Source organism: Macrobrachium rosenbergii, chromosome 18, assembly GCF_040412425.1.
Source record: "Macrobrachium rosenbergii isolate ZJJX-2024 chromosome 18, ASM4041242v1, whole genome shotgun sequence".
Lineage (NCBI taxonomy): Eukaryota > Metazoa > Arthropoda > Malacostraca > Decapoda > Palaemonidae > Macrobrachium > Macrobrachium rosenbergii.
The window spans coordinates 10,310,887-10,337,619 of record NC_089758.1 but is presented as its reverse complement, the minus strand read 5'-3'; the positions used below and the strand labels follow the sequence as shown (position 1 = coordinate 10,337,619).

Here is a 26,733-nt window from a genome sequence, read left to right as displayed (position 1 = left end):
TGACTGTAAAAAAATATGAATTGCCATTAATGACTGTAAAAAAAATAAGAATTGCCATTAATGACTGTGTAAAATAGGAATTGCCATACTTACAAGAAATCATTTGTGTAAACTAACAAAAGCTTTAACATGCTCTTTTTACTGTCTGAAATTCTCATTTATTAGACAAAATATCGATGCAGGGTTAATCCAAGTGAATTCCTCATAAAAACCAGGATACAATATATTTACAGTCAGTAATGTTGTCATGAGTCCTCCCTGGTACAAGAACAGATTTCTTTAAAACGGCTAAATCATGGCATTCTCTAGCCCAGACTTCTAAATGAACTTTGGAAAATAAACAAAACTGGGAAGCCATTATAAGCTGCTACTGGAAGTACACAACAAATTAAAAAATATTAAAAAGTAATGGTAATGATGAAACTAACATTTCTTGACGAAAACAATAAAACTGCTCTCCTTCCACTTTACTATAATACTTCATATGACAGTCCATTACTTCCAACAAGAACAAATTTTTTTAATTAGGTAAGAAAATGGACTCTCCAGTATACAGACATGTATTATATACTATGAAATACTGTACTGAAATTGTTTTAAGAAATCCAATCTTCAAAAGTATGAGCAAACCCACACAACATGGTTTAAATACAATAAGCAGAACAGAATGCTGAAGACAGAAAGGAACTAAGCTTTCAAGTTACTCTGTTAAGAGTCTGACTGATCATGCTATATGATCATTCCAAAAGATAATGATACAGATCAAATTACCTATCACTAAGATTGTTTTGTGTAACACTAAATAGCATTATCAGCAGTCAAATGGATACAAATGTACTAAGTCAGCACCTATGAAGAACTGAAGAACTAATTCTACAGAGTAATAGAAAGGAAGAAATGAAAATCTTACTGACAGCATGAGACAGCCAGTGCACATTCTCCCAGCTTTCATCACTCTGGCACATGCATAGGATGAAGTGCCTTTCATACTTTTTCTTTATTCTAACACAAAATCGAAAGAAAAGATAACCATGCATCTGTCTTACAAATCTCTCAAACATAATGATGATCAGTTATGTCATCTGTTACATGAAAAAGAAGCTCTTTGGACTTCAACAACATTGAAGCTTATTTCTTGTCATTTCTTATCACATGGGAACTAATCTTGGCAATGACAAGTTTTTGATCTGCAATGGATCCCATTATCCCTCTTTTACACTGCGGTAAGAATGCAAAAGTATGCCTAAAAATGTATTTCTTTACGCAGGCCTGAGACTTAAACAGAGTAGAGAAACAATACTCCTCTAATATTGGTGCAATGTTAGTGAAAGGCGAGAGATGTCTGCACAATATCCAGTCTTGCCATAACATGCATCGCCATCAAAAAGCCAAGGAGTATGTATAGCATACCAAATTCCAATCCACTTGTGAGAGGATTTTTTTTTTTTTAATCATGTCCCTGAAATTTACAAAATATCCTAAACAAAGGAAGCACTAATTCAACTGTTGATGTCTTCCCCCCTAGAGAAGAACAGCTACTTGTCCTCACATACAGTACTTGTAAGTAGACTGCTATTGTTACTGATTACCCCATGCACCAAATTTTAATTAGAACATCACATTCATCACTGTCAGCCTCCTCTCAAAGTTGAGTATAAAATCGTGACCGTTACTGGTCATCCTCACCATAAGGCATCAGTCAAGTAATTTCATCACTGAAAACACTGAACAGAACAGTGACATACAAGTTGGAAGTTCCCAAGCAAGCCACAATCAAGAAACCATTTCTAACTATAAAACAAATTTTGATATCAATCTATGTTGATGGTTTTCCCAGTGACTGCTGTATATTTGACGAGGACCAATTTGCCACCTTGTCCACTGCTAGGCCATTCCAATTTTGGGAAAAGATGCTGATAGAATAAGAAACAATGTTTACAATGAGAAAATGAAACAGTAATGGGATATAAAAGGTCCCACCAAATATACAAGCTATCATAGATAGTGCTGTAATGACCAGACTCTGAAGAAATATATCCCAAAAGCTTGGCCAATGGTTGTTATTAGCCACAAGCAGTTATTTTAACACCACAGTATGCATACACTCATTAGGAGTGTAGGTGCATTTCTGGAAATTAGGCAACATACAAAAGTCCTTTCATTTTTAACTAACTTTGTCTAAATAGCTAAAAGTTTTTTTAACAACAGCTGTGACAAGTATTCTTTAACAATTTTCTAATATGTATCCTTTGTATGGTACACCAAAACCGTAACTCAACACCATATACAGTAGTCTGTACACAAAATGCCTTTGCAGGTGAAAATGGTATTGTAAAATCCTCAAAAACTTGACAATTAACCTGATAACACTTTTCTTTTTGCCCTCAATAACAGAAAACTCTGAAACAGCCACATTGCAGTCATGGTGACCTACATCTAAAAGCTAACAGAGCCATTACTTTTACACTATTCCTAATATACTGATATTTGTATTTGTTAAAGTAATTTAACAGGACCACTGACACTTTCTACAATCCCAAGGGACCCGCTCATGGGATTTGTTCTTATACAAAAAGAAAATTAAGGGACAGAAAGTCTGAAGATTGAAGAGTTAGGCAGGAAGAGACCCAATAAATGCATGATAATTAAAAAGCATAAAGTGAAGCAATTAGGTGCCTAAGAGATGATGAAAGAAGTTTTAATAAAGCCAACAGTGTGTTGCACAAAGTAGGCTGTACAAAGAAGTTTCAGTTACTACAGCCTTTCCTGACAAGGACAAACCAGAACCACTAACCAACACCATCAAAGTAAAATAAAACTAAAAGAATGCCCTCCCCTTTCGTTATATAGATTAAAAGGTACAACTAGTTCTTTTATGGTTGCTTAAACATTGCCAACTTCAAAAGAGGAAAATTAATCACTGGTTTTTACGAGATGCTGCACAAATGACCAGTGGTTATAAAACTTCCATGCTATAGACAACCACAGCTATTCTTAGTAACAATTTTATTATAAAAAACTATATACATTATTATATGGGAAAACATATTATAATAAAAATTTGTAAATCAACCAAAATATTATCTGCAGTATTGTTGATCAAGACTGCAGATTATCAACAAATATATATACTGTATTGACAAATAGTGGAAAACTGTCCTATTCACAGTGTTAAACACAAAAATTCTGTGCCAACCAAATATTATAATCAACTACTGTAGTGTATTACCTGGACCATATTCCAACCTACAGTAAAATTTCACACAATCTCCAAAAGTTTTGAAACAATCAGGATCTGCAACCATCTAAAACTACAAGAAATTTATCCATATCTTCAATAAAAGCTCTGAAACTAATAATTTTCTGAGATATTGTGTGAAGAAAACAAACCGAGAGATGAGTGAATACTGTACAGTATATGATCTCCTTCCAACTTGGTTGCAGAGGATATTAAGAAAAATTTATTAGAAAATTGTAGTTTTCATTTGTATACACTAAGAGTTTTGAGTCCGGTACATATACTGTCTTAGAAATTCCAAAATGCATCGCATAAGTTAATGTAACTAGCAAAATTATCTATATCCTAAACAATGTTTCACATTAAGAATACAACCTTCCACCTAAAACAAAAAACTATATAAATCAAAGACCAAAAGCTGTAAAATCTTGACATCTTAACTAAACCATCCATACAAAGCTTGTACTTGAATAACACTATTAGATGAATCAAAAAGTTTTGTACAGCAATAAATAAAACATCCTCTCCTGTAAATATAACATTTTTTCAGTAATTTGTATTTTTCTTAGGTATCGAAATCAAACCCTTTAAGTAGGAGTATTCCTCAGCATGACCTAGAATCAAGTCACTGAAAGTTGATGACATGGTAGTTAACTGGTGACAGGTGTATGAGTGGGGTTCACTCACTTGCCAACATCAGACATTTTTTCTTCAGCATCTGGCCGTAAATGGGGCAGTTGAAGTGGGATTATGATAAAAGGGTCTGGTTTGTATACTTAGGGAAAATACAAATTGCTTTAAAAATACTATTTTTTCCCACAGTAATACAAACCATCATCTTTTATATAGGAAACTCACTCCAGATGGGAGGGTAGGTTCTCAACCGACAGGAAAGTTGAATCTCAACCTGGAAATGCTATGCTCCTGATCATGATCGTGAGCAAAAAAGCAATGATTCCCATAACTTCCCATGCAATCTAGCACAGGGATGCAATACTGATATGGCCCTCAGCCAAAGAGATATATCTGATCTCTCACTCTGGGAAAACTTTGGAGAACCAAGCACTTACTACAATAGGGTAACACAAGTCAGAAGGCAGCTAGTAGCTGGATCTATCAAAAACTAACAGGTTTAGAATGTAGCTTTACCAAACCCCCTTGTTAAATGGGAAAGCAGAGGGAGTCGCATCTTATGAGCCAAAGCTCTAGGATGCCCAACTGTGAAGTTTACCTACAGTTTGGACTATCCACCACATACTCAGCCTTTGTCAAAGAAGGAAGAAAAGAAGGGAAGGAATGCTAGTCACTAACCCATTTAACATCCAACCTTATACCATTAGAGTACCTTTTGAGAGATGTTTTTTGTCTAAGATGAGCTTGGAGACTTCACAACTTGCTGGTCAGCAACCACAGGTCATAAAGAGTGTCTCCAAGGATTTTGAGGTTAGGTATACCTTAGTTTAACCAGACCACTGAGCTGATTAACAGCTCTCCTAGGGCTGGCCTGAAGGATTAGATTTATTTTATATAGCTCCAATTGATTACCTAGCAACGGGACCTACAGCTTATTGTGGAACATTTTGGGATGACATCCTTAGGTAAAATGTGGTAAAGGTAGTCTGGTGCTAACAGACACCTGCCCTCATCACCTGTGAACCAAAAAGTTCTCCACATGACAAGGGAAGGGCCAACAGCCAACTCCATGAGCTCTTGCCCAAACTGGACAAAGGTTGTCCTCAAAGGATGAAATGTGTAATAAGTATGTAATGAAGTAACTATTAATATGTAATTGAAGTTGTAATAATCATAATAACAATATTGACAATTGCAAGGATTATATGATACACATTATACTATTTCTGTGTTAACTAGTGAAGCAGCAAAAAAAGAAGAGTTAGAGGGTATATAGTTTAGTGGTGTGTTTGGGAAAAAGATGCTTACCTTTGAAAACCTAAACATGTCCACACTGGAAGGTGGCGTGATTCTAGACAGTTGTCAATTTGCCATTGCCACTTTCTGGTATAATGTTTTATCTTATTCAAGGACATTGAAATTGTTTGTATTTTGCTTTAATATACTTTTGGAGAATTATCCGTTTGTAAAAATGTATTGTATTTCCTGTATCTTATGTATTTTGCCTCATGTTCAAGGTTGAAGATGTGTTTGTGCATGTGTTTCACACCAAGTCAGGTGGGGTTGATTTTGATTACTTACCACTTGCCTTTCCAACTTAATATGAGACTTATGTCTCTGAAACCACTGTAGCTTGGTTAAATATACTTAATTTGAAAGAGATGTCTGCTTGACTGCTCCATTAAGTAGAAAGAAAGGGTGTTCTGAACATTACCTTCCTGTGCCTGCCAGTACTAAAAAGAGACCTTGACACACTGTTCTAAAAGGTTGGTTTCTCACAAACGGAGCTGCAGGGCTTGCACTGGGCACAAAAGCGGAAGACAGTCCACTTCCTGGTACAAGATAGTGGAGGCTACCTCAGCAAGTTTGGCTAACAGCAAAGGGTGGGTCACATGGAATCCCTCTGGGTGACTCGACCAAAAGTTAGCAGATCACAATACCATCTGGCATAGGGCCAAGGAGGAGCTACAAGGGTTATCTGAGGCCCAGAGTGTTAAACACTTGGTTGATCACTCAGTAAATCAGAATGGCATGAGTAAAGGCAAAGATATCCAATGTCCCAGGGGCTACTGAAAGGCATTTCCCAAGCAAGACCAGGATCTGAAATAGGAGAGTCAAACACCTAGTTGATCACTCGTGAATCAAACTGACATGTGGAAAGGCAAAGATATCCAATGTCCAAGGAGCTGCAGAGAGTTGTTTTCGAAGCGAGACCGGGACCTCGAACAAGACAGCAGAACACCAGGAGCTGCCTTTAACAGTGTGGTGAATATGTACACCTTTCACCATGCAAGAAAATAAGGACCAATCTATCCTGATTGTGAGTAACTGCCCCTAGAAATTGAGCTGGTTTGTGTATAGCCTACCTTGTGAACAGGCCCAAGCTGACAACAAGATGATCACTCATGTGAACACCTGGAGAAATGTCACTAACCCAAAGCACAGGGCTTTGAATTGGTTGACAGTTTCATTGCAAACAAAGTGCTGGTACTTCCTGAAGACTGTTGGAGAAGTTCCTGGAATTACGAGTCCAGATTCACTAAATGCATTAAGTATCCCTCTCCCATAGAATCTGACATAAAACATGCCGTTTCCATCTTTAACAAAGTCTAACACAAAATCATTCAATGTTATTAATGAACAGCTGTGAGTCACCTTCTCCACCAAGAAGAGATGGCTAAAAAGGCCAGAAAGTGGTCACTTATGACTTCCAGTGCATTATTCTCGAACATACCTTCACCTCTGCTAGCAGGGCATGAGCATTCGGAAATCCTGGAGGGTAGGTTGGGAACAAAACTTGTAAACAAGACAGAAGAGGGCATTTCTTTTCTTCTCTCTTTATATGTTCAACTGAAAACCCTTAGGGACAGGGTCAACTGATTATATGCCAAGAGGGCCCCAAAGGGAAATCATCCTGCACAGAAGTGTGCACAGGGAAAGAGTCCAACGAGACAGCCCTCGTGTTACAGAAGTAAACGAAAAGATACTTTACCCTGTGTCAACTCTATGTCAAACACATCACCCACATGTGAGCAAATTTGGCACCAACCCCTAAAAAGTAAGATACTCACTATTAGTCCAATGGAACTTCTTGTGAAAGGGCTTCCATTACTACCATTTCCTCCTCCTCTTCTTCCCACTGATGGGAGAAGAGGCAGAAGACTGAGGAAGAGCTTGGTAAGTAGGATGAGGAAGAAGATATAACCTTGTCTTTCTTCACCTTACTCCCTCCGAGTCTTAGGGTTGATTCACACTATAGGTCCAGTCGCGCTCTGCTCCCACTCCAGTCCTGGTCTCATCCAATAATGTTACCTGAATTTCAATGAAAGCATTCACACTGGCGCTCATGGTCCGCTCTCGCTCTGGTCATGGTTCCTTCAAAAGATATTGTGACGCATGAGAGCAGACAGTGAGCACCAGTGTGAACACAGTTGCCATGGTCCTGCAACTCCTGCTCCACTCAAGTCCAGATTCAACCTTCATATAAGCAGGATCTTCATGCTTTCCCTTCATAATTATTGTACAGACAATGTAACAATAAAAGGAATAAATGATGATCATACTGCAAAATAAATCTCAGTCACATCTTTTCTTTTTCTACCCTCAACACACAGCCAGTTTTTCTCTTGGAGTCATTGCTTCTCTGAATGGTGTGTTTTCCTTTTTCAGGTCACCCTGAATTTTGGATAGTATTTTCTCAAATGTTCCAGTGTTCATTCTGAAATAGCTGTGGAATTTACTCTCATCATCAATAAGACGAGGATACAGAGTATGAAATTCTCCTTCACTCTTCCTATATTGCAACATAGTATGCACCCACAATCTCTTTCTTTTTTGACTTGAGAAAAATCACACATCCTCTGTAGGCAGTGGTGAGACTTCCACTGGTGTTGAGGGAGAGGAAATGATGAGACTGAGAGCAGAGCAAGAGCAGACCGAACATGTCAACACACTAGGAGCGAGAGCAGAGCGCGACCAGACCGATAATGTGAATCGATCTTTATTCTCCTCAAGCAGCAGCATCTGAGGAGTACTACCTGTTCCCGACAGCATGACGATAACTGAAAATCGACGATTTTTGGCACTTATCGGTGCCTCTATTAGGTGTGTATGGCCCCGAGCTTTGGTTGTCGGCGCCGAAAATCCGGTTATCATCGCCAAAAATCCAGTTATTAATGTCGCTAGACAAGCGCCAGAAAACCGGATCGGCGATAACTGGAGACTGCCCGTACTTAATACTGCAGCAGTATCTGCATAGTTAAGACATTTGCAATTAAGGATCAAAAGCTTTGAATTTCTTAGTGGAAACATCCAGAGGAACAGCAGCGTAAGACAAATTACTTGACATACCAAGCTTAAACGTCTGAAAGTATTCCTGCAAAGCCAACAACAAAGCACAGGCAAGAGGTGGTGAATATTCACCACTGTCTCAACTAGGGACAACTCTGCACATGAACCTGCATTGGCACTGTCAGGAAGAGCAGGCTGATTTTATACCCTTACAAACTACTGTAACTCCACCACAAGAGCAGAAGAGGGGAAGGGGCAACCCTATAGGAAAGAACAGAAAGGATTCGGCAATATCAAAGGCAGTGTAATGCCCTTTGAAGAAAATGACAAACATTTTTTGGCCTTCCTCCATTGCTGCCAAATCTCTCCAGTGCAAAGTAGACCAGCCAGCACAATCCTAGCACCAAAGCAAGACAACAAAACTGGTTACACTAACACCTGCAACATACAGCAGCCAAACACCAACTTACATCCTTAACATCTTTCATTGTTCACTTTTCTTATTCCATTCAATGTTGAACAAAAAACACAAACATCATATATACAATGAAAGAGATGGAAAAATTTAAACTTGATGACCAGTCAAACACAGCACAATGTCTTAACTCAAGTGTAATTGAAGAAAAGTGTTTGATGACAGCAGGTGAGTGGGGACACACCAGTTCACTACCATCGTACCAAGTTTCACTGACCATTTCCAACATGCGCTGAGACATATTCCTACATAACTGATGATGGTTTGTATTCCCATAAGGACAACTATATTTTATTGCTCAAATATAAATACTATTCAATTTCTAAATACTGTACTTATTTTATAAACCCATAACTCACATTGTGCCACTAACAGTTTCAATCACAGTTACATACGTCACCTTTCACCATCTACTCTAACCTTGAAAGTCATGGAAGTCACTGTGGCCGTGAACTTGGTGCATATGTTCAGCAAATTTCTGAGCACAGTCTGAAGCAAAGTCTCGCTTGCATGATTCTGTATGCGCCAATTTGTAGAGCACAAGGAAAATAAGGCTATGCACTAAAGCTGTATAAATAAATGTAACACTTCGGGCTGTTTTATTGCTCAATATAAAGCGACCCATTGAAAGAGTCACCTTCTCAAATGGACTGAGGGCTGCATATCGTCTAAGCTTTTCTTTCCGCGAGAATGATGAAAATGGGTCTAAGGCTTCTTCATACTGACTGCTGTAACGAGACTCAGCGGCAGTATCTTCTCTACCATGCTGCCCTTGGTAGGACTGAAGAAATCGAATTTTTTCATAGAGTTTTAGGTTATCAGCCCTTAAAGTATCTAACTCATTCTGAAGGAGAACAACTTGTTGACTTTTGCTTGTAAGTTCAACTTCTAGTTCATCATTTCTCTGACGGAAGCGCTCTCTCTGGGCTGAAACTATTGGCAACAAAGATTCTGCTGCTGATGTAAAATCAGGAGGGACACCACCTGGCACTGGAGTAGGTGGATTTGAACTGGAATGTACTGTAAGAGCTAAAGGTGGAGTGCTACTAGTTGAGGCCCTTACAGCTTCAGCTACAATTTCCGGCACTGATGATCCTTCTCCTTCACCACGATACATGGATGATAATGTTTGAACTGAGGAAAGATCAGATTCCAAACTAGTAATGAGTTCTTTTTGTTCAGACACTAAGGAGTGCAAACTTGCAAGTTCCTGCTCTGTTTCAGCAATTCTCTTATTTGCCGAGGCATTTTCTTGCTTCAAAGCTGTGTTTTCATTTTGCAACATTTTAGTTTTCTCAAGTAAAAGAACTTCAAGTGGTTTAGGAGGGGTTGATGAGCCTTGCAAACTCTCTTCGGTTTTCTTTTGAGATATCCCAAATTCTACAGATTTCATTATGCTCAGTTCCCTTTTAATTTCATCATAGTCTTTTTGTTGGCTAATTTTATCTTCCAATCTTGTAATACACTGGGCCTTGTCACTTAAATCTTCCTCAAGATCCTGGATCTGCTTGGAGGATGTGTCCCTCAAGGTATTTAGAGATAACTGGAGTTGCTTAATGTCCTCAACTAACTGTGAAATTTCTTTGTCCTTTGAAGCTAATTCTATTTCAAGGGAGGACCTTGCCAAGTTCTCCACAGATGATTCCACTTCATTTACAGATGAAACAGAGTTTGACATGCTCTCCATCTGTGCATTGTGAGCAGCAGTCAAAGCTTCAAGCTGTTCCTTGAGAACTGCCAACTCTCTTTCTGCAATCACAGCCCTCTGATTTGCACGTTCAAGATCATTCATTAGAATGTCTGTCTCATCAGATCTAGCTACATTTGATTCCTCTGATTTACTTTTTAATTCAAATAACTCAGACTGAGATTGATCTAAGGTAGACTGAAGAATCTGTGCCCTGGTCTCCGCTTCTGAGAGACGTCTCATAACAGATTCCTGTGTTTCATACAAAAGCCTCTCCTTTTCTGCATACTGCCTCGTCAATTCCTTTTCAAGTTCTTTAGTTTTGGACTGAACTGTTTCATCCATTAAATCTTCATAATGTTTCACCTTCTCCTTTAAGGCTTTTATGGTTACATCTTGGTTCCTGACTTCCTTAAACTCCTCATTGTACTCCTTAAGTGTCTCCCTTAAATTTTTATTCTCAATTTCCAAGTCTGCTAACCTTCCAATTTTCTTTTCCAAACCAGCACAATATTCCAAGGTAGGAAGTGGGTCACTAACATCTATCACTTTCTTGTAGACATTCAGAAATGCTCCTTCAACAAACTTGCTCCTTTTGTTGAGATTATCAATTTCACTCTGAAAACTTTTCAGCAATGGAGCGACATGCTTGCGCACATCATCTGGAGTATTCTTCTTGAACTCTCTTGACAACTCTACCAGTTTTTTACGTGAAACTTCTGACTCATCCTGCCTGGTAGCAATCCCTGAAGCAGTTTCATCCAAGTCTCTCTGAACAGCTGCCAAGTCAAAGTCCTTCCAGGCTGCTATAATGGCCTGTACTTTGATAGCCATGGTACCTTATGCCCATCCAATTGCATCAAATACCTTGACACCTGGAAAAGAAACCAAATGTTAGCTAATGTATTTCAAGCTCTCTGATATATATACACACCAAAAATTACTTTCCTTTATTTAAAAAAGTGTTAAGTTTCAAGCAAAAAAGTGATGTTATAAACATACACAAAAACTACATTTTCAGAGAACTTTGAAACACTAGCTACCAATGGATTCTTCTTCAAGTGCGACAATTTAAGAGAACTGATCTGTATGGAACACTAATATTGTACAAGCATTAATGATGTCTATAATATCACTTTTTTGCAATTACGGTATATCAAATCCCTGTTGTAGATGTTTCAAAATTATCAAAAATCAAAAAGCCATTGCTATACATTAGCTTCTAATGAAGTAACAAACAAAATGCAATAATATTGCTGTTCTTGTTACATCCAATACACAATTTGCCTTGCTTAAAACACAACCCCCAAAACGCACACTGACACACACACACACAAACAGAGAGAGAGAGAGAGAGAGAGAGAGAGAGAGAGAGAGAGAGAGAGAGAGAGAGAGAGAGAGAGAGAGAGAGCAGTTTACAAAACAATGCTGTACAATAATTCTTCAATATACAATCTCTAATTAGCTACTATTTTAACCAGATCTAAAGAGAGGCTCTCTCTTGTTAAATAATGTATGTCACCTTACAAATCATCACCATATCATTATAAGAATATTAGCCAAAAACTAACAAAATCACAAATTTTTTAAGTACACTTATTTGAATTTTTCATAGGTAGACAAACCAGAACCTTTTACGCAGGGGTATCCTTTAGCCTAAGTTGGAATTGGTCATCGAATCTTGGTAGCAAGGTCGTTGACTGGTGGCAGGTGGGTGAATAAGGGGAACTCTCTTGACCTGTCATCACCCAGCACTTTTCATTTTGGCATCAGGGAATAAGTGGGGTGGTTGAGGAGGGATTGTGATAAGGAATGGAATGTAAAATTAAAGCCCAAGCACTGGGACCTATGAGGTCATTCTGCACTGAAAGGGAAATTGAGAGTAAAAAGGTTTTAAAGGAATAACAGGAGGAAAACCTTCCAGTCACACTATGAAACAACTGTTAGGAGAGGATGGAAAGTAAGATGGAAAAAGAGAATATGAATGGAGGTACATTTGAATGGAGGTACAGTAACAGGAATAAAAGGAGTTGTAGGTACGGTCCAAAGAACTGTAGGTAGGTAATGCCTACAGTGCACCATGCAAGGTGCACTGATGGCACTACCCCCATGGGAGGGAAGATGATGATGATTATGATAAGGCTCAGGTTTGTATACCTTTGAAAAATACAAATTACTTTCAAATTTTTGTGATTTACACCTACAGGAATTAAAACTATAATCTTTCAAGTATGCAACTCATTCCTGAGGTGGGAAATCACCTCCCAACGACTGGCAAGTTGAGTCTCCATCTGAAAATGTCATGTTCCCATCACAATAGTAAGAAGGGAAGCACTGACTCCTGTACCTCTGATTTGGTCTGGCTTATGGATGCAACAGCAATAGGGCCCTGAGCAAAAGTGAGATGTGTCTGTGATCTCTCATAAGGCAAAATTTCATAGAGCAAAGTGTAACCCGATACATAGGCTGACAGAAGTTGGAAGGCAGCTCAAATCTGCCCAACAAAACTGAAGGGCTCAAACTACAGCTGTAATGACCTAAACCCCTCCCCCTGCCATCACATTACAAGGAGAGAACAGTGAAGCCGCATCTTATAAGCCCAAAAATGCATGACCTCAGCTCTGCCACCATTATCAGCTGTAGACTCTGAATAAATGCTGGTGGCATGATGCAAAAAAAAAAAAAGAGGGGGTCAGAAAATGTGCCTACGTGAAGAGCCAAAATCATCATCATCATCTCCACCTACTCCATGGTAGGGTTGCTGTTTCTATTGTGTCCTCCCTTCATTTATTCCTTGTCTCTCATGTATTCTTGAATGCACTCTCTCCATCTTCTGTGTCCCTGGCAATTCCATTAACTGTAACAAACATAGGTCAGCCCACCTGACTGAGTAAAATTATATTTTCATAATAAAATTTTCATATATACTTACTATCATTTTCGTGAAGGTGACTACCCCGCCCTCTATCAGGGAACAATAGGAACAACAAAACCGAGGAGCTCACTTTTGTGCTTTTATGTCCACGAGAGAAGAGGAGGGAGGGCTCCAATCTGTAATTACTTGCTGAGTATATATGAAACTTAATTTTATTATGAAAATATAATTTTCATATAAGTAACTTACCAAGTAATTACATAGCTGAATCCCACACTGATGATAGGTGGGGATATATGGAAATTTTCTGTTCCAAAAACAGTCAGGTATGAAGATGACTTTGAAGCATGAAAATCTGTTAGCATTGGCAAAATGCTTGTAAATTCCTTACCTGGTAAAAGAGCTACAATAAATGATTATTGTACTGCCTCTGGTCAGTGCTCATCTTGACCTGTAGTGACTTAGAGGAATAGCCGTGATAGCCTATACTTTTAAGAGGGAGTTTTGGAGTAAAGGAATATTCTGAATACCTGCAAAGTATAAGATTAGTTATCCTTGCCTTAGGCACAATACCAAAAGACAAAAAGACCAGACAACCCTGTCACCTACACTGTAAAATAGTTAAAAACCATCACCCTACCAAAAAAGACTGGTGGGCAATCAGGTACAATGTAAACCCCAGGCCCCCAAAAAACAAACTCGACAACCTAACTTCCAGGCGAAGAGGTCAAGGAAGGAATGCTTCCTATGATTCTTCCCCCAATACCGTGCCAGCTATCAATAACAGACCCAAGGTGCTGCAATTCTTGAAAATTGTCTCTACGGTATTTCTTTCAAATAGTGAGTCGCGAAAATGGAATTACACTTCCAGTAAGTCAACTAAAGGATCACTGAAAGTGACATATGTGCCTGAATGCATACCAGGTGGTTCCGTTCTCATGTGCCCTCACCTTAAAGGTAGGTAGTATGTCTTCCTGGATCTGTGAGTGCACCTCTGAAATAAGGTTTCTCAGGGAAAAAAGACAATGCATTTTTTGATAAAGGCCGAGAGGAATTCTTGACAGAGCACCAGAGATTGCTGGAGGGATCTCTGTTTCTCTTGGTTCTGTCCATGTAATACCTAAGGGCCCTAACAGGGCAAAGGACCCTTTTTTTATGGTACCAGTAAAGATTTTTAATGGTAAATGAGCACAGCCATGGATTGGATGGTGTCTTGGTTTTGGCCCAGAAACCTAGTTTACAGGTACAGACTGCGTCCCGTTGTGCGAAGCCAATTTGCTTGTCTATGGCCTGTAGTTCACTCACTCACTTGGCAGCGGCCAAGGCTACGCGGAAGGGAGTTTTCTTTGTCAAGTTCTTAAGGGATGTGGACCGCAGAGGCTCAAAAGCTGGGCCCGTTAACCACTTCAGAACTATGTCCAAGTTCCAAGGCATGGAGTCAGCTCTTGCTTGCTTGGAAGTCCCAAAGGACTTAATGAGGTCACTAATATCTTGGTTAGAAGCCAAATCTAGGCCCCTATGCTTAAACACAGATCCCAAGCACTGCTCTATAGCCTTTGATGGTGGATGAAGAGAGCCCTTTGGCAGTCCTCAGGAATAGGAGAAAGTATGCTTACGTGGGCTATAGAGGTTTTAGTAGACGAGATGTTACAACTACTACACCATCAACGGAAGACAGCCCAATTTGCTTGATAGACTTGGCAAGAAGACTTACATCTACATCTTGCAATAGCTTCCGCAGCTTGTCTTGAAAATATCTTTGCTCTGATGAGTCTCCTGACAGTCTGAAGCCTGTCAGAGCTAGAGCGGGTAGTCTTTGATGGAATTTCCAAAGGTGGGGCTGTTAGAGTAAACGTGGATTTTGCAGGACCAGTCTGGGAAAATCTACCTGAAGTTTCAGAAGGTCCAGGAACTATTCCTTGAGTGGCCAAAAAGGAGCTATCAGGGTCATTGTCACATTGTGATAGGACCGAAATTTGTTGAGGACCTCCCATACCATCTTGATACAAGGAAGTCATAAAGATTCAAGTTTGACCAATTTACGAGCATTGTGTTGGTTGCCCATGCTTGAGGGTCTGGAACCAGCAGACAAAACAGAGGAAGACAGTGGGTTTTTTTTATGTGGCGAACGAACAGGTCCACAGTCAGCCTGCCCCACAACTTCCACAGACTGTTGCAGACCATGGAGTTCAAGGTCCACTCTGTCGGAAGGATTTGCCCCCGAAGACTTAGTTCGTCTGCTAAGATATTCATTTTTCCTTGAATGAAGTGGGTGACTATTTTCACCCGATTCTTGTCCACCCAGATAAGAAGTTCCTTCATGGCTTTGCAAAGAGAGAAGGAATGGGTCCCCCTTGCTTCTTTATGTAGGAAAGGGCCGTGGTGTTGTCCAAGTGCACCACCACAGTCTTGTCTGAGACCACCTCTACAAAGTACATTAGGCCCAGATGAATGGCAGTCAGTTCCTTCACGTTTATATGTAGACTTCCTTGTTCTGGAGACCACATTCTGGAAGCTTTCAAGTTCCCCAGAAGGGCTCCCCAGCCTAGGTCTGAGGCATCTGCAAAGAAGTCTAGGTCAGTGCTCACAAGGCGCAGCGACTTTCCTTCTAGAAGTCTGTCTTCAGGTGTCCACCATTGCAGGTCCGATTTTATTTCCGTCATTCCAGGGAACATCACTGAGTCCAGTTGTTTCTTCCTGTCCCAATTTGCCCTTAGGAAGAACTCCAGAGGTCTCGTATGCAGTCTTCCTAACCTCACAAACTGCTCAATGGATGCGAGAGTTCCCAAAAGGTTCATCTGACGATTTGCTGAACAAGACAGGAGCGAAAGAAGGTCATGTACTGTCTGTAGGCAGGATTCTATTCTCTTGGGAGATGGAAAAGCCTGAAAACTCAGAGAGTTTATCCTCATCCCTAAATTTGAAAATCTGAGTCGGGGTTAACAGAGGCTTCTGTAAGTTTATCAAAAACCCTAGTCCCTGGGTTTGGAGAAGGGTTCTCTGAAGATCCTTCGCACAATATTCCTGCGATGATGAACAGAGAAGCCAGTTGTCCAGGTAGAGGCATACATTGATGCCTGGAAGGTGTAGCCACTTCACAAGAGGAGCTAGCACTCGCGTAAATACTTGTGGAGCTGTGGAGAGGCTGAAACACAGAGCTCAAAATTGGAAGACACTCTCCTTTAAGAGGAATCTGAGGTATTTCTTGGAGTCCGGATGGCCAGGGACATGGAAATAGGCATCCTGCATATCTAGGGTTATCTTCCAATCGCCCTGTTGAATGGATGATAGCACCGACTGACTTAGTTTCCATTTTGAACTTCGTCTTCTGGACGAAGTTCAGAGCACTGACGTTGAGGACAGGTCTCCAACCCCCAAAATGACTTGGGGACCACAAAAAGGCGGTTGTAAAAATCTTTCATTATGGCTCTCTTCTGCAGGAGGGGACTTCCACTTCATCTAGCCTTTGGCTCTCTTTTCATGCTGTGCATTTCATGCTGTGGCTTCTTTTTGTACTAAGCATTTCACTGTGTTGCTCCAGTTCATACTGTATAAAGAGCAACAACTTCCTGTCTCCCTCTTTCTGGGTGATAAATACTATATGAAATCCTCAAGACAGGAATACCTACTGTACAGGCAGTCCCCGGTTATCGGTGATCCGGTTTTTCGGCACTTGTCTAGCAACGAAAATCTGCGATTTTCAACGCTGATATGCGCCAATTTCTGCTTATCGGCACCAATAATCGCATATTGGCGCTGATACATACCTAACAGAGGCGTCAATAACCGAAAATCCATGATTTTTGGTTATCGGCAATTTTCGCTTATTGTCATGCTGTCAGAACAGAACCATGCTGATAACCAGGGACTGCCTATACAGTATATAAGAGCACTGACCAAAAACCATTTTTATGCATTTTTACACATTATGCAATGTTATTTGTTTCCAGTTCATTTTTTACTACCTTCATCATAGACTTAAGCCATTAATACACAGTACCATTAAATCTTCTGTGCCTGCCACAAAAACTGGATCTAAACATCAGCAGAACATGAAAACATTTGTTTGGTATCACTACTTAACCCAGTACAGTAATAGAGAGTCTGTTAAACGCATTCGGGTTGTTTCGGCCATAAGCACGTTTAGGCTACGTGCAGAATGGGCGCCGTGTTTAGTACCAGCCCCTTGGGGATGTACGTAAAATGTGAAATAATAATGGTAAATACCATAAACATAACGGTAAATACCATAAACATAACGTCTTACATTGTTTTGGATGTTACGGCCTAAGGTGACTTACGGCCGAAACAACCAGGACCGTGTGAAACATGGTGGAAACTCTGAAAGCATCCCATATTTTTAAACTAGCTTAACTGATTTAGTTCTGGAGAGCCATACCTGACATATAAGCAAATGTTGGCACGCACGCTTGGCATTTATTTCTGCAGCTTCAAAACCAAGCACATAATTGTTTTGGTGATTAAAATGCCCTCTGAAACTGTAATGTACTGAAAGTGAATGTTCCTCAGCTTGTTTGCAAAATAATCTCTTGTTTGGCTTGCAATTGTAAACAGTGCTTTACTGCTTTATTTATTAATTTTACATGGACCAATCTGGGAAAATGAGTTTTGGAGTGCCTCTGACAAATAATCTGGTCAATAAAGCCAATTAATTATTCTGCTGTTGAGTTAGGTCACCTTGGCTAAATTTTAAGGTCACATTGAGATCTGACGTCAAATTGTACCCAAATTATAAAGCAATAGAAGCTAGATTACTGTATTAATTGCCAACAAAAGTGTTATAACCCAGGGCTTGTAATGAAAGGTAAAACTTTTACTTGAAGCTTATACCATTACCACTCCCATGCATGCCATGTTTAATACCAGCCTTATGAGAATGAATGCTAAAACAAAACAAAATTCAGTAAATATCTTGGTAACAGTAAAATTGAGATCAATTTTTCCATTATTTCGGTATTAAGCATATTATGGAGACTTAAGAGCACAGCACAAAACTTCAATATCGAGTTGTGGTATCAAAATAATACTTTAGAAAATCGTAAAAGTTGATGAGATAAAAAGAGGGTATTATATGCTTTAAGCCATTACTGCATTTTGCAAATTAGTACTTTGGGACCACAGTAAGCAGGATTGCTGGTGGGGGAAAATGCAAAGCAAGTAAAATATAAGGGCATTAATCACACTGATAGTTCCTTTTCAGATTAAGATAAGATTATGGAATGTTACGCACTAGGGTAAGGACCTGGTGCCAAAAGTCAGGTTAGGTTTGGTTAGATAGGTTGTAACCTTATTCATATGCAGTGCCATGGGTTAGGATAGCTAGGGGTCTAGGTCCAGGAATGGGCCTGGAATCCTAAGTTAGAGTAGATGGGGATCTGAGGGGGGGGACCCACCCCAGTTATGTAAGAACCCCTCCTCCTAGGTTAGGTCCTAGCGGTAATTCTAAGGAAGAACTCCACATAGTGATATTGTTTATTAATAAAGTTTTTATACTGAATAAAATAGGAAAGGGTGTATATGATGTAAACTAGCACAGTTGAGACAACGTAACAATTAGGAAATTTACCATCTTTTGTTAAAATGTTTACGTTAATCCCCAAGGGGCTGGTACAAAACATGGCATCCCATGCAGCTTTTCTACATCACAGCATAAACAAAACTGGTAAAAACATTTTGTCATCCCTTTTACTCATGGCCTATACACCTTATTCTGTATTCAGTAAAAATAAAATTCCAGTAATAAAAAATCTTTGTGCACTTGGCCTACTCTTCTAGCCTACCTTAGGGTACGTCGACTGCTTATATTAGCCTAGTCATGCCATTTGGCTAGCCTAGCCTATGCTTAATCAGGCAACTTACGACTTACACTGCAATTCTGGTCTAGTTAACAATGAACGAGCTAGAGCTAACTATTCAACATACAATGCACCTTGAAATAACACTATTTAATAAGCAAATTACCTTAAAATTACACCAGGCCTAGTCTAAGTGTAAACAGAACCACTTCAATCTCTGGGCTGGCCTAGTCTGGACAAGGACCTGACATGGCACAGATTGCGCACCGATGTTCTTCCTCAAAGTTCTACATTTCTTTAGATATTAACAAGTCGTGATGAAAAAGGCTTCGCCTCGATATTTTATAATCACAAATCAACCCATGAAATAGATACAAGAAGTTAAAAACAAAGGAAAATTAACTCACCTTACACTACTTTACGTGGCACAACCCATCAGCAAAACATCTGACAACACCGACGTTCGAGTCCTTTGAATTCGGATTAAGAAATCAAAATAATTCAGGAAATATATTTACGGTCAAATCAAACAATATTTCTGTATGATATAATTTTTCACTTTTTATTATGTTAAATTTAAATTTAATTTAATTACGAATACCTGAGAATCATATAAACAGAATAAATAGAACTGTTTCACGGGAAACGAACATTGCTCCCAAATCAACTAAGTGCTCTAAGGAAAGTGGGAAATGCGGGTCAATGATTTACTACCAATAATTTTTATTTATTGTTTGACACGATGTCATTATATAACTTACCTTACTGTAGCTATGTATACCTAAGAGAAAAAACATTATATGAATGCTTATCTCAGATATATCTAAGTTATATTATCGATTGTTTGACAGGTAATAGCTCATCACAAAATCTTAATTTTCATAGCATTATTTCGCATATTTGAAAGAAAATTATCTCCCATTCACGTCTGATGTATTCACTCAGAATGTGGTAATATATGTTTATTGTCTTCTAAAGCAAATGGGATACCAAGTTACCAATTATTTAAGCAATAACTGCTTTTTTTACGCATTCATATATGAATGTACCCAGTGATCTTAGTGTAGGGCCTACATGTTACGGTGAGTGATGGTCATTCGTAGTGAGTAGGTAATCTTGCAAATCCATCGTACACCTTTGTTGGTGGTCTTAGTCCAGAGGTCCACATCAGGCTTCTTTGTAGTTGAATTGTAGTTACCTGAAATTAATTGGAGCAAGAAGAAGATAAGCACTTTACCACTTTTATATATAGGTACATGTGCATCCATTTACACATACATATGCACATACACAAACAAATATATATATATATATATATATATATATATATATATATATATATATATATATATATATATATATATATATATATATATATATATATATATATATATATATATATATATATATATATATATATATATATATATATATAATATAAAACTATAATCACAGCACATATACATATCCATGCACTTATAAACTACTTTAACACTACTCAACCTTTAATCTTTTATCATTTATCTTCCACGGACTAAGATATTGTCTTTTGGTCGAGGATCTGAAATCTTCAGCTGCGTTGTGGACTACTCCAAACATCTCAGAGCATGACAGTTTCAGATATTGGACAATGAAACATGTCTGTCTCTTGATCAGTTAGATTTGTCCCATTTGACGTAAGATTAGAGTATAAAACTGCCTTGAACTTTATCTAGCCTAGTACCTTTCCAATATTGAAGAAAAAATATTGCACACAAAGTGCCGCGAAACCAGGTGCCAAACAAATGCCATGATTCTTGCTCTTACACAATCTAGTCCAAGGAATGTGTTTTCATAGTCGTCGATCGGGTTACGGCCTGGAACCCCGAGTTTACTGATAAATCCCAAATGCATCCGAGGAGGTATCGAAAGTCTTGACTTAACATATCAGAAACTTCTGCAAAACTAGGCAGAATATGATAATATTCAGTGGTTGTTTTACCCCAGACCTAGTAAGAAAACACCTCAGCTTTTCTAGTTTAGTTCCCCATTACCAAGATTGTTTAACAGAAAATTAGCTCAACTCATTTTGGAAGGTGAGCTTAAAAGTTTTGGGAAATGTGATCTTCAATGTTAATTCTATTTGAAATTAGAGTCGTAATAGTGTTACCTACCATCTTTTATGAAAGTAAGGTTAGCAAGTTATGGCTCTATAAGCTTATTCGTTGAGGCTATGCCCAAGTCTGTTTATTTACTCTAGCCTTTCTGCAGAGAGAAATAATTATCCTTTTTTTTTCTTATCCAACATTATTATTGCACATTTCCAGAATTTGGTATTATATCCGGGATATATTACTCGAAAGAATTCTTGGCAAAGATAGTAATCCATGATTATCGTGATGTGTATATTACAGTAATAATTACCTTGGTTATTGAATGATAACCCCGGAATTTCATGTGTTGTAAACAGTAGCAGCCTGAAATGGGGTTTCTACCAATGGTCTCTAGAATATTATGGAATGGGAATGGATTTTCCTGGAATCGAAGTCTGCTGTTGGAATCGAGAATGTGTTTTTGAAATCGGTAATCTGTGTCAGGAATCATTAAATTATTTTTGGAATCTTTTTTTTTAAGGAATCGGTGAGTTATTGTTGCAATCAGAAATCTGTCGACTGAGATTAGGAGTGGGTTCTCATTGTCTACCACCCACCACAGAGATTATGTGACCTGGTAGCTGTACCACTCAGCCACTGCCTATTTATCTTTCAGAGCAAGAAGTGGTTCATTCTCGACCAATCACTACTCAGGTTCATTCTCGACCAATCACTACTCAGGTAAGGTCACTAATGTGATCTTTTCCCTCCATAAGGAATAGCAAAAAGGTTGTAAAACCAGGTTGCAAGTTGGAAGACGCTTTCAAGAGCCACAGTGTGAGAAAAGTACTGTCATGGCAAAATACAATGACTGGAAGGAAGAAGACTTCGTATTTTTCACCAGAAAGTAATTGCTTTCAGTGAATATATACAGGTGTGTGTATATATATATATATATATATATATATATATATATATATATATATATATATATTGTGTGTGTGTGTGTGTGTGTGTGTGTGTGTGTGTGTGTGTGTGTGTGTATACGTCCACAATGGTCCTTTGGATGAGGAAAAAAGATACCAAGACTTCCGACTTGTGTTCTGAGGTCATCTTCTGGGTATTAAGCAGTTTTTAGAATGCAACTAACACAAGGAAGCAATATAGAGTCATAGAGAATATTAACGCACATTTCCGCTAAGTATGCTTTGTTTGGAAGAATGTTTTTTGCATACTTATGTAGCTTTTTAACGTGTATTTAATGTTCTTTGTGACCCCATATTGCTTTCTCGTGCTAGTTGTATTCTTGAAACTGTGTATTACTCTGCAGATGACCTTATAAAAAGTCGGAAGTCCTGGTATCACCCTCTTTTATTTTCATCTAATGATCAGGTGATATATATATATATATATATATATATATATATATATATATATATATATATATATATATATATATATATATATATATATAACCATACACTAATTTCCTCTTTGGAGGGGATTGTGCTGCAAGTCTTAGAGGTGAGATTGCAAGCTCCACGCCCTTTTCCTTGATCCTATTAGATTCTGGTATCCATTTACAGTTGGATGGACTGGTGAGTGGTAGTTGGGAGCGATCTTTGCTCTAGCAAACATAAATTGACCTTTTCACCACTTAGCTACTGTATTGCTAGGATAGCTGTCAACTGGAAAACTGCTGTCTGGAGAAAATAGTGTTGTGCTGAAGTAAAAACGAAAAAAGAACATTTTTGTGTCAGTTTGATTTAAAATAATGATTATATAAACCTGAATTATGAGTTATGAATAATGGATTGATATACGGTACAGTAACACATAGCTATCTTGTCTTTTTTTCAAATTTATAGGTATGAATGCAGAAAAAAATATAAGCAAGGAATAGGCCTGTATGTACATAGACATAAATTTATGGTAAGATTGTATTGGAAAATGGAAAATGTTAATCAGAATTGCAAATTTTATGCTTGCTCCTTTTTCAGCACTTGTAGAATGACCCGTGTGTTGGGATAACATGGAGTAGGCTAATACTCGCTTGAAAATGATCATGCCAGCCTCCTGAAGAAATGCTGGTGCGTGGGAGGGTCATCATATGTGTAATGGAAGTAGTGTTTCTCCGTTACAGCGACGCACTCTCCCAACATAAATATCTTCAAAATAATTTGTTTCCAGAGAACGAATTCTTTCTAACGAATATTTACTCGTTGGGTGCTTACACATCTTGATAATTGGTGTATCTAAGACATTTAAAAGTTACATTTTTAAAAATATTTTTATGATTTTTCCGTTCATGCGAGTTTTTCGATTATGCAGTGTGCTATTTTTGCATACCATATTAATATATATATATATATATATATATATATATATATATATATATATATATATATATATATATATATATATATATATATATATATATATATATATATATATATATATATATAATATATATATATATAATATATATATAAATATATTTATAAAAATATATATATAAATATATATATATATTATAGATATACATACATTAATATGCGTGTGTGTGTGTGTGTGTGTGTGTGTGTGTGTGTGTGTGTGTGTGTGTGTTTCGATATGCTATGCTGTTGTCTGCCGTGGTAGTTGTCCTGAGTGGCAGTTTTCCAGGGTGGCGCTTGTCTGGATACCAGACCCCATGGCCACTTTGATGATAAGGGGCAACAGTAAGAGTCACAAGGGTATGACAGTACTTACTGCATCAGGAAAGAGTATGGTAGGGTTTTGATCGCGAAAGTAAGACATAACAGAGGCACTGATAGGGGAAGAAAGATGGGAGCTTATACAAGGAAGACACTGTCTGTGGATGAAGTGTTGGTTATGAAACAACTATTGTTAAGAAGTTTAGAAGTGACTGGGAAAAAAAGGCTACTTTACGCATAGATGGACATAGAATTTATAAGTCAAAAGGTTAGGAGAAAGGTGGAAAAGGAGAGCTGGAAGGTATTTTAAATGAGGTATTTTAGCGGAAGAAACTTAATATGCAAACATTCGAGACTCTGTGAAAGACTGGGGTGAATGACAGCGTGTAGAGAGGTTTCGACGTGCTGCTGATAAGTCTTGTGTGTAAGTATGAAAAGGATAATATTATGGAAATTATTGCACGTGAGTTCATCAGTGATTCAGCAGTTAAAGTATGAATGTGGCAGCGATCGTTGTGTTGTCTTTGTCTGGAATCTCCCCTTGATGGAGGGAAACAGCCTAAGGGAAAACATCTTTCATTCATGAATGATAAGAAATCTATTTTTTCCTAATCCTGAATATAACTACGATTTAAGCTGAGTCATACGTACATACAAACTTATGCCTAGGATGAGAATAACTCTTACAAAAAACATCGGGAGGAATTCTGTACGAACGGCATGAGATACATTCAGGCTCCCCCCCAAGATTTCTGGACAATTAATGTAAGTGTATGATTGCATTCTTCGTTTACTGTTACTTAGTCCCTCTGTTTCCGTGACACTTTTGTTCTTTCTCTTAGCACTGGGCTTCATAACCCAGGCGCTTCTGCATTTTAAAAAAATCAAGCTAACTTTGACAAAGAGTAGAGTTTTTTTTTCTAGCATCACTCGCTTAGAGGCGAGGAAGTAATTTGTATTCTCTTACGACGTAAATGAAGGTTGATTGTGAACGCTGATTGTAACCATGTTTTGTTTACTCTTGCTTCCCTCTATTTTTCAAGATATTAAAAAAGAACGGGTTCTATAATGCTCATATAGGATATTTAAGATCTATAATTTGCAGAGATAAAGAGAGAATGGGCAGGATGAGTTGGTCCCCGAATTCACGAGAAAGAGAGGAAGTGAATGAGAACTATTGCGTATGCTTGCATTCAACACCACACAAACAATGTGCTTGTGAGTTAACTAGACAATAATTGAGCCTATAAATCGTCGTTTTGCCGTGAAAACGATTAATGCTGTTTCATTACTACCATACAAAGCAAGTGTTAGTTCTAAGTACAAACACAGAAATGTCATCTGTCCCGAACCGCAGTCACACGTCAGTGCATAACCTATTCTAGTACCCGACTCTGTGGGGCATGGGTCCCACAGCGACACCCCTCCCGCCAGAGGACCCACCATACATGGAACACGTTGCTCTACCCTCCGGAACCTACATACATGGGCATGCAGCTGTTGTGACGCCCAACTCTGTGCCCTTGATAACCCTTAATAGTCCTCAGGGCATTTTCGTCTCTGCTCACACCATATAGAAACCGCTTGGGATTAACAACGAGCGCTATGAATCATCCGACAGCGCTGTTGTTTTGATTAGAGAAATCGTAGTAACAACACTTGATTTCGCGTGTGGATCGATTCGCTCTGAACACGCCAGCTCACTCCCCACAGTCGCGACAGATCGCTTTTTTGTTGATGCGAACACAAGGTCAGGAATTGTTAAACGAAATCACCAACGAACCTTGCAAGGATATTTAAGGGACGACATAGACCGTGTAAAGTCTCCGAAGGGAAAGTTTAAAAGGAATGCTAAATAAATGAAATAGATGAGTCGTGGCGCAGTTGGCATGCAACAAACTTCTAGTTTACCCAATAAGCCCAGCTGCTCGCAGAGGAATTTGGTCTCTATTCATTACATCGTAAGAACATTTGCGATGTAGATTCTAAATTAGTCTTCATCATTTGATAAATGTTTTCAGTAACTGGCAACTTTTACCAGTGTAGGCTCAATGCAGGAAGTAGATGGGTATTATTGAAGGCTAAAGCGAGTCGGCTGGCTGATGCAATTTGTGAGCGTAAATACCAGTTAGGTATTTCGAAGCGGGAGGTTTAAAAGGACTCTCTCTCTCTCTCTCTCTCTCTCTCTCTCTCTCTCTCTCTCTCTCTCTCTCTCTCTCTCTCTCTCTCTCTCTCCTAACATGTCAACAGAACAATTAAATGTTTTATTCGTGTATTGATGCGTTATATCGTTAACGTGTCCGAATCCATATGCTTAGATGAGAAACTGTATACAAACCCTTTCTCTCTCTCTCACACACACACACACACGCGCGCGTGCGAGCATATATAAGATAGATAACATTTGGAAAGGTTCATATTTTGTAAGGAAATATCCACAACTTTTCGATTCCTCATAGACCATTCCAGGAGAGGGCGCACTATTCAATACGTAGAATCCACATACTGATGAGGTGAAAGAACTTCAGGCGCAGGCGTGAACGACCTGTACCTCCTAATTTATATGTAAATAGACGTTTGGCAAGCTAAACTTTGAATACCTTTGATGATTATCGTATCACACCATTTCTTTGAACTATTTCTTAGTTAATTTTTGTCATACAGCAATGGTTTTATCCATCTCTAGTACATTTAATCGATGTGCGAAGTGCGTAATATTTCCTTGAATCCGGTTGTAGATAAATTTGCCATAATGCTGTAATAGATCCGATACTTTCCCCTGTTAAAATAGTAACATAAAAAACGAATTCAGTCATGAAACCCAACAACGAATAAGTTTTTGTAGCACCTGTCGGATTTACGGTCTCTAAAATCAAACCGAACCGCTCGTTATGGAAATCTCTTATTGGTTCCATGACCTGACTTGTCTACTTTTCCTCCTCACTTCTTTC

The 26,733-nt window shown here is 38.5% G+C and overlaps 2 protein-coding genes across 2 annotated transcripts in view; both read right to left on the bottom strand.

Moving 5' to 3' along the window:
* LOC136848096 (trafficking protein particle complex subunit 12) overlaps positions 1–19,533 on the bottom strand; it is a 74,728-nt gene extending 55,195 nt beyond the window's left edge. The window contains exon 1 of the mRNA XM_067120298.1: positions 19,422–19,533. The gene's annotated coding sequence lies outside the window, so the exon portion shown is untranslated. The remainder of the gene's footprint in view (positions 1–19,421) is intronic.
* On the bottom strand, positions 2,990–19,285 carry LOC136848097 (protein CASP-like). The gene is made up of 2 exons (XM_067120299.1): positions 19,181–19,285; positions 2,990–11,198 (listed from the first exon to the last, which is right to left on the bottom strand). Exon 2 carries the CDS (start codon positions 11,155–11,157, stop codon positions 9,052–9,054), a length of 2,106 nt encoding a protein of 701 aa, XP_066976400.1. The 5' UTR covers positions 11,158–11,198; positions 19,181–19,285; the 3' UTR covers positions 2,990–9,051.
* Positions 19,534–26,733: the final 7,200 nt, after the last annotated feature.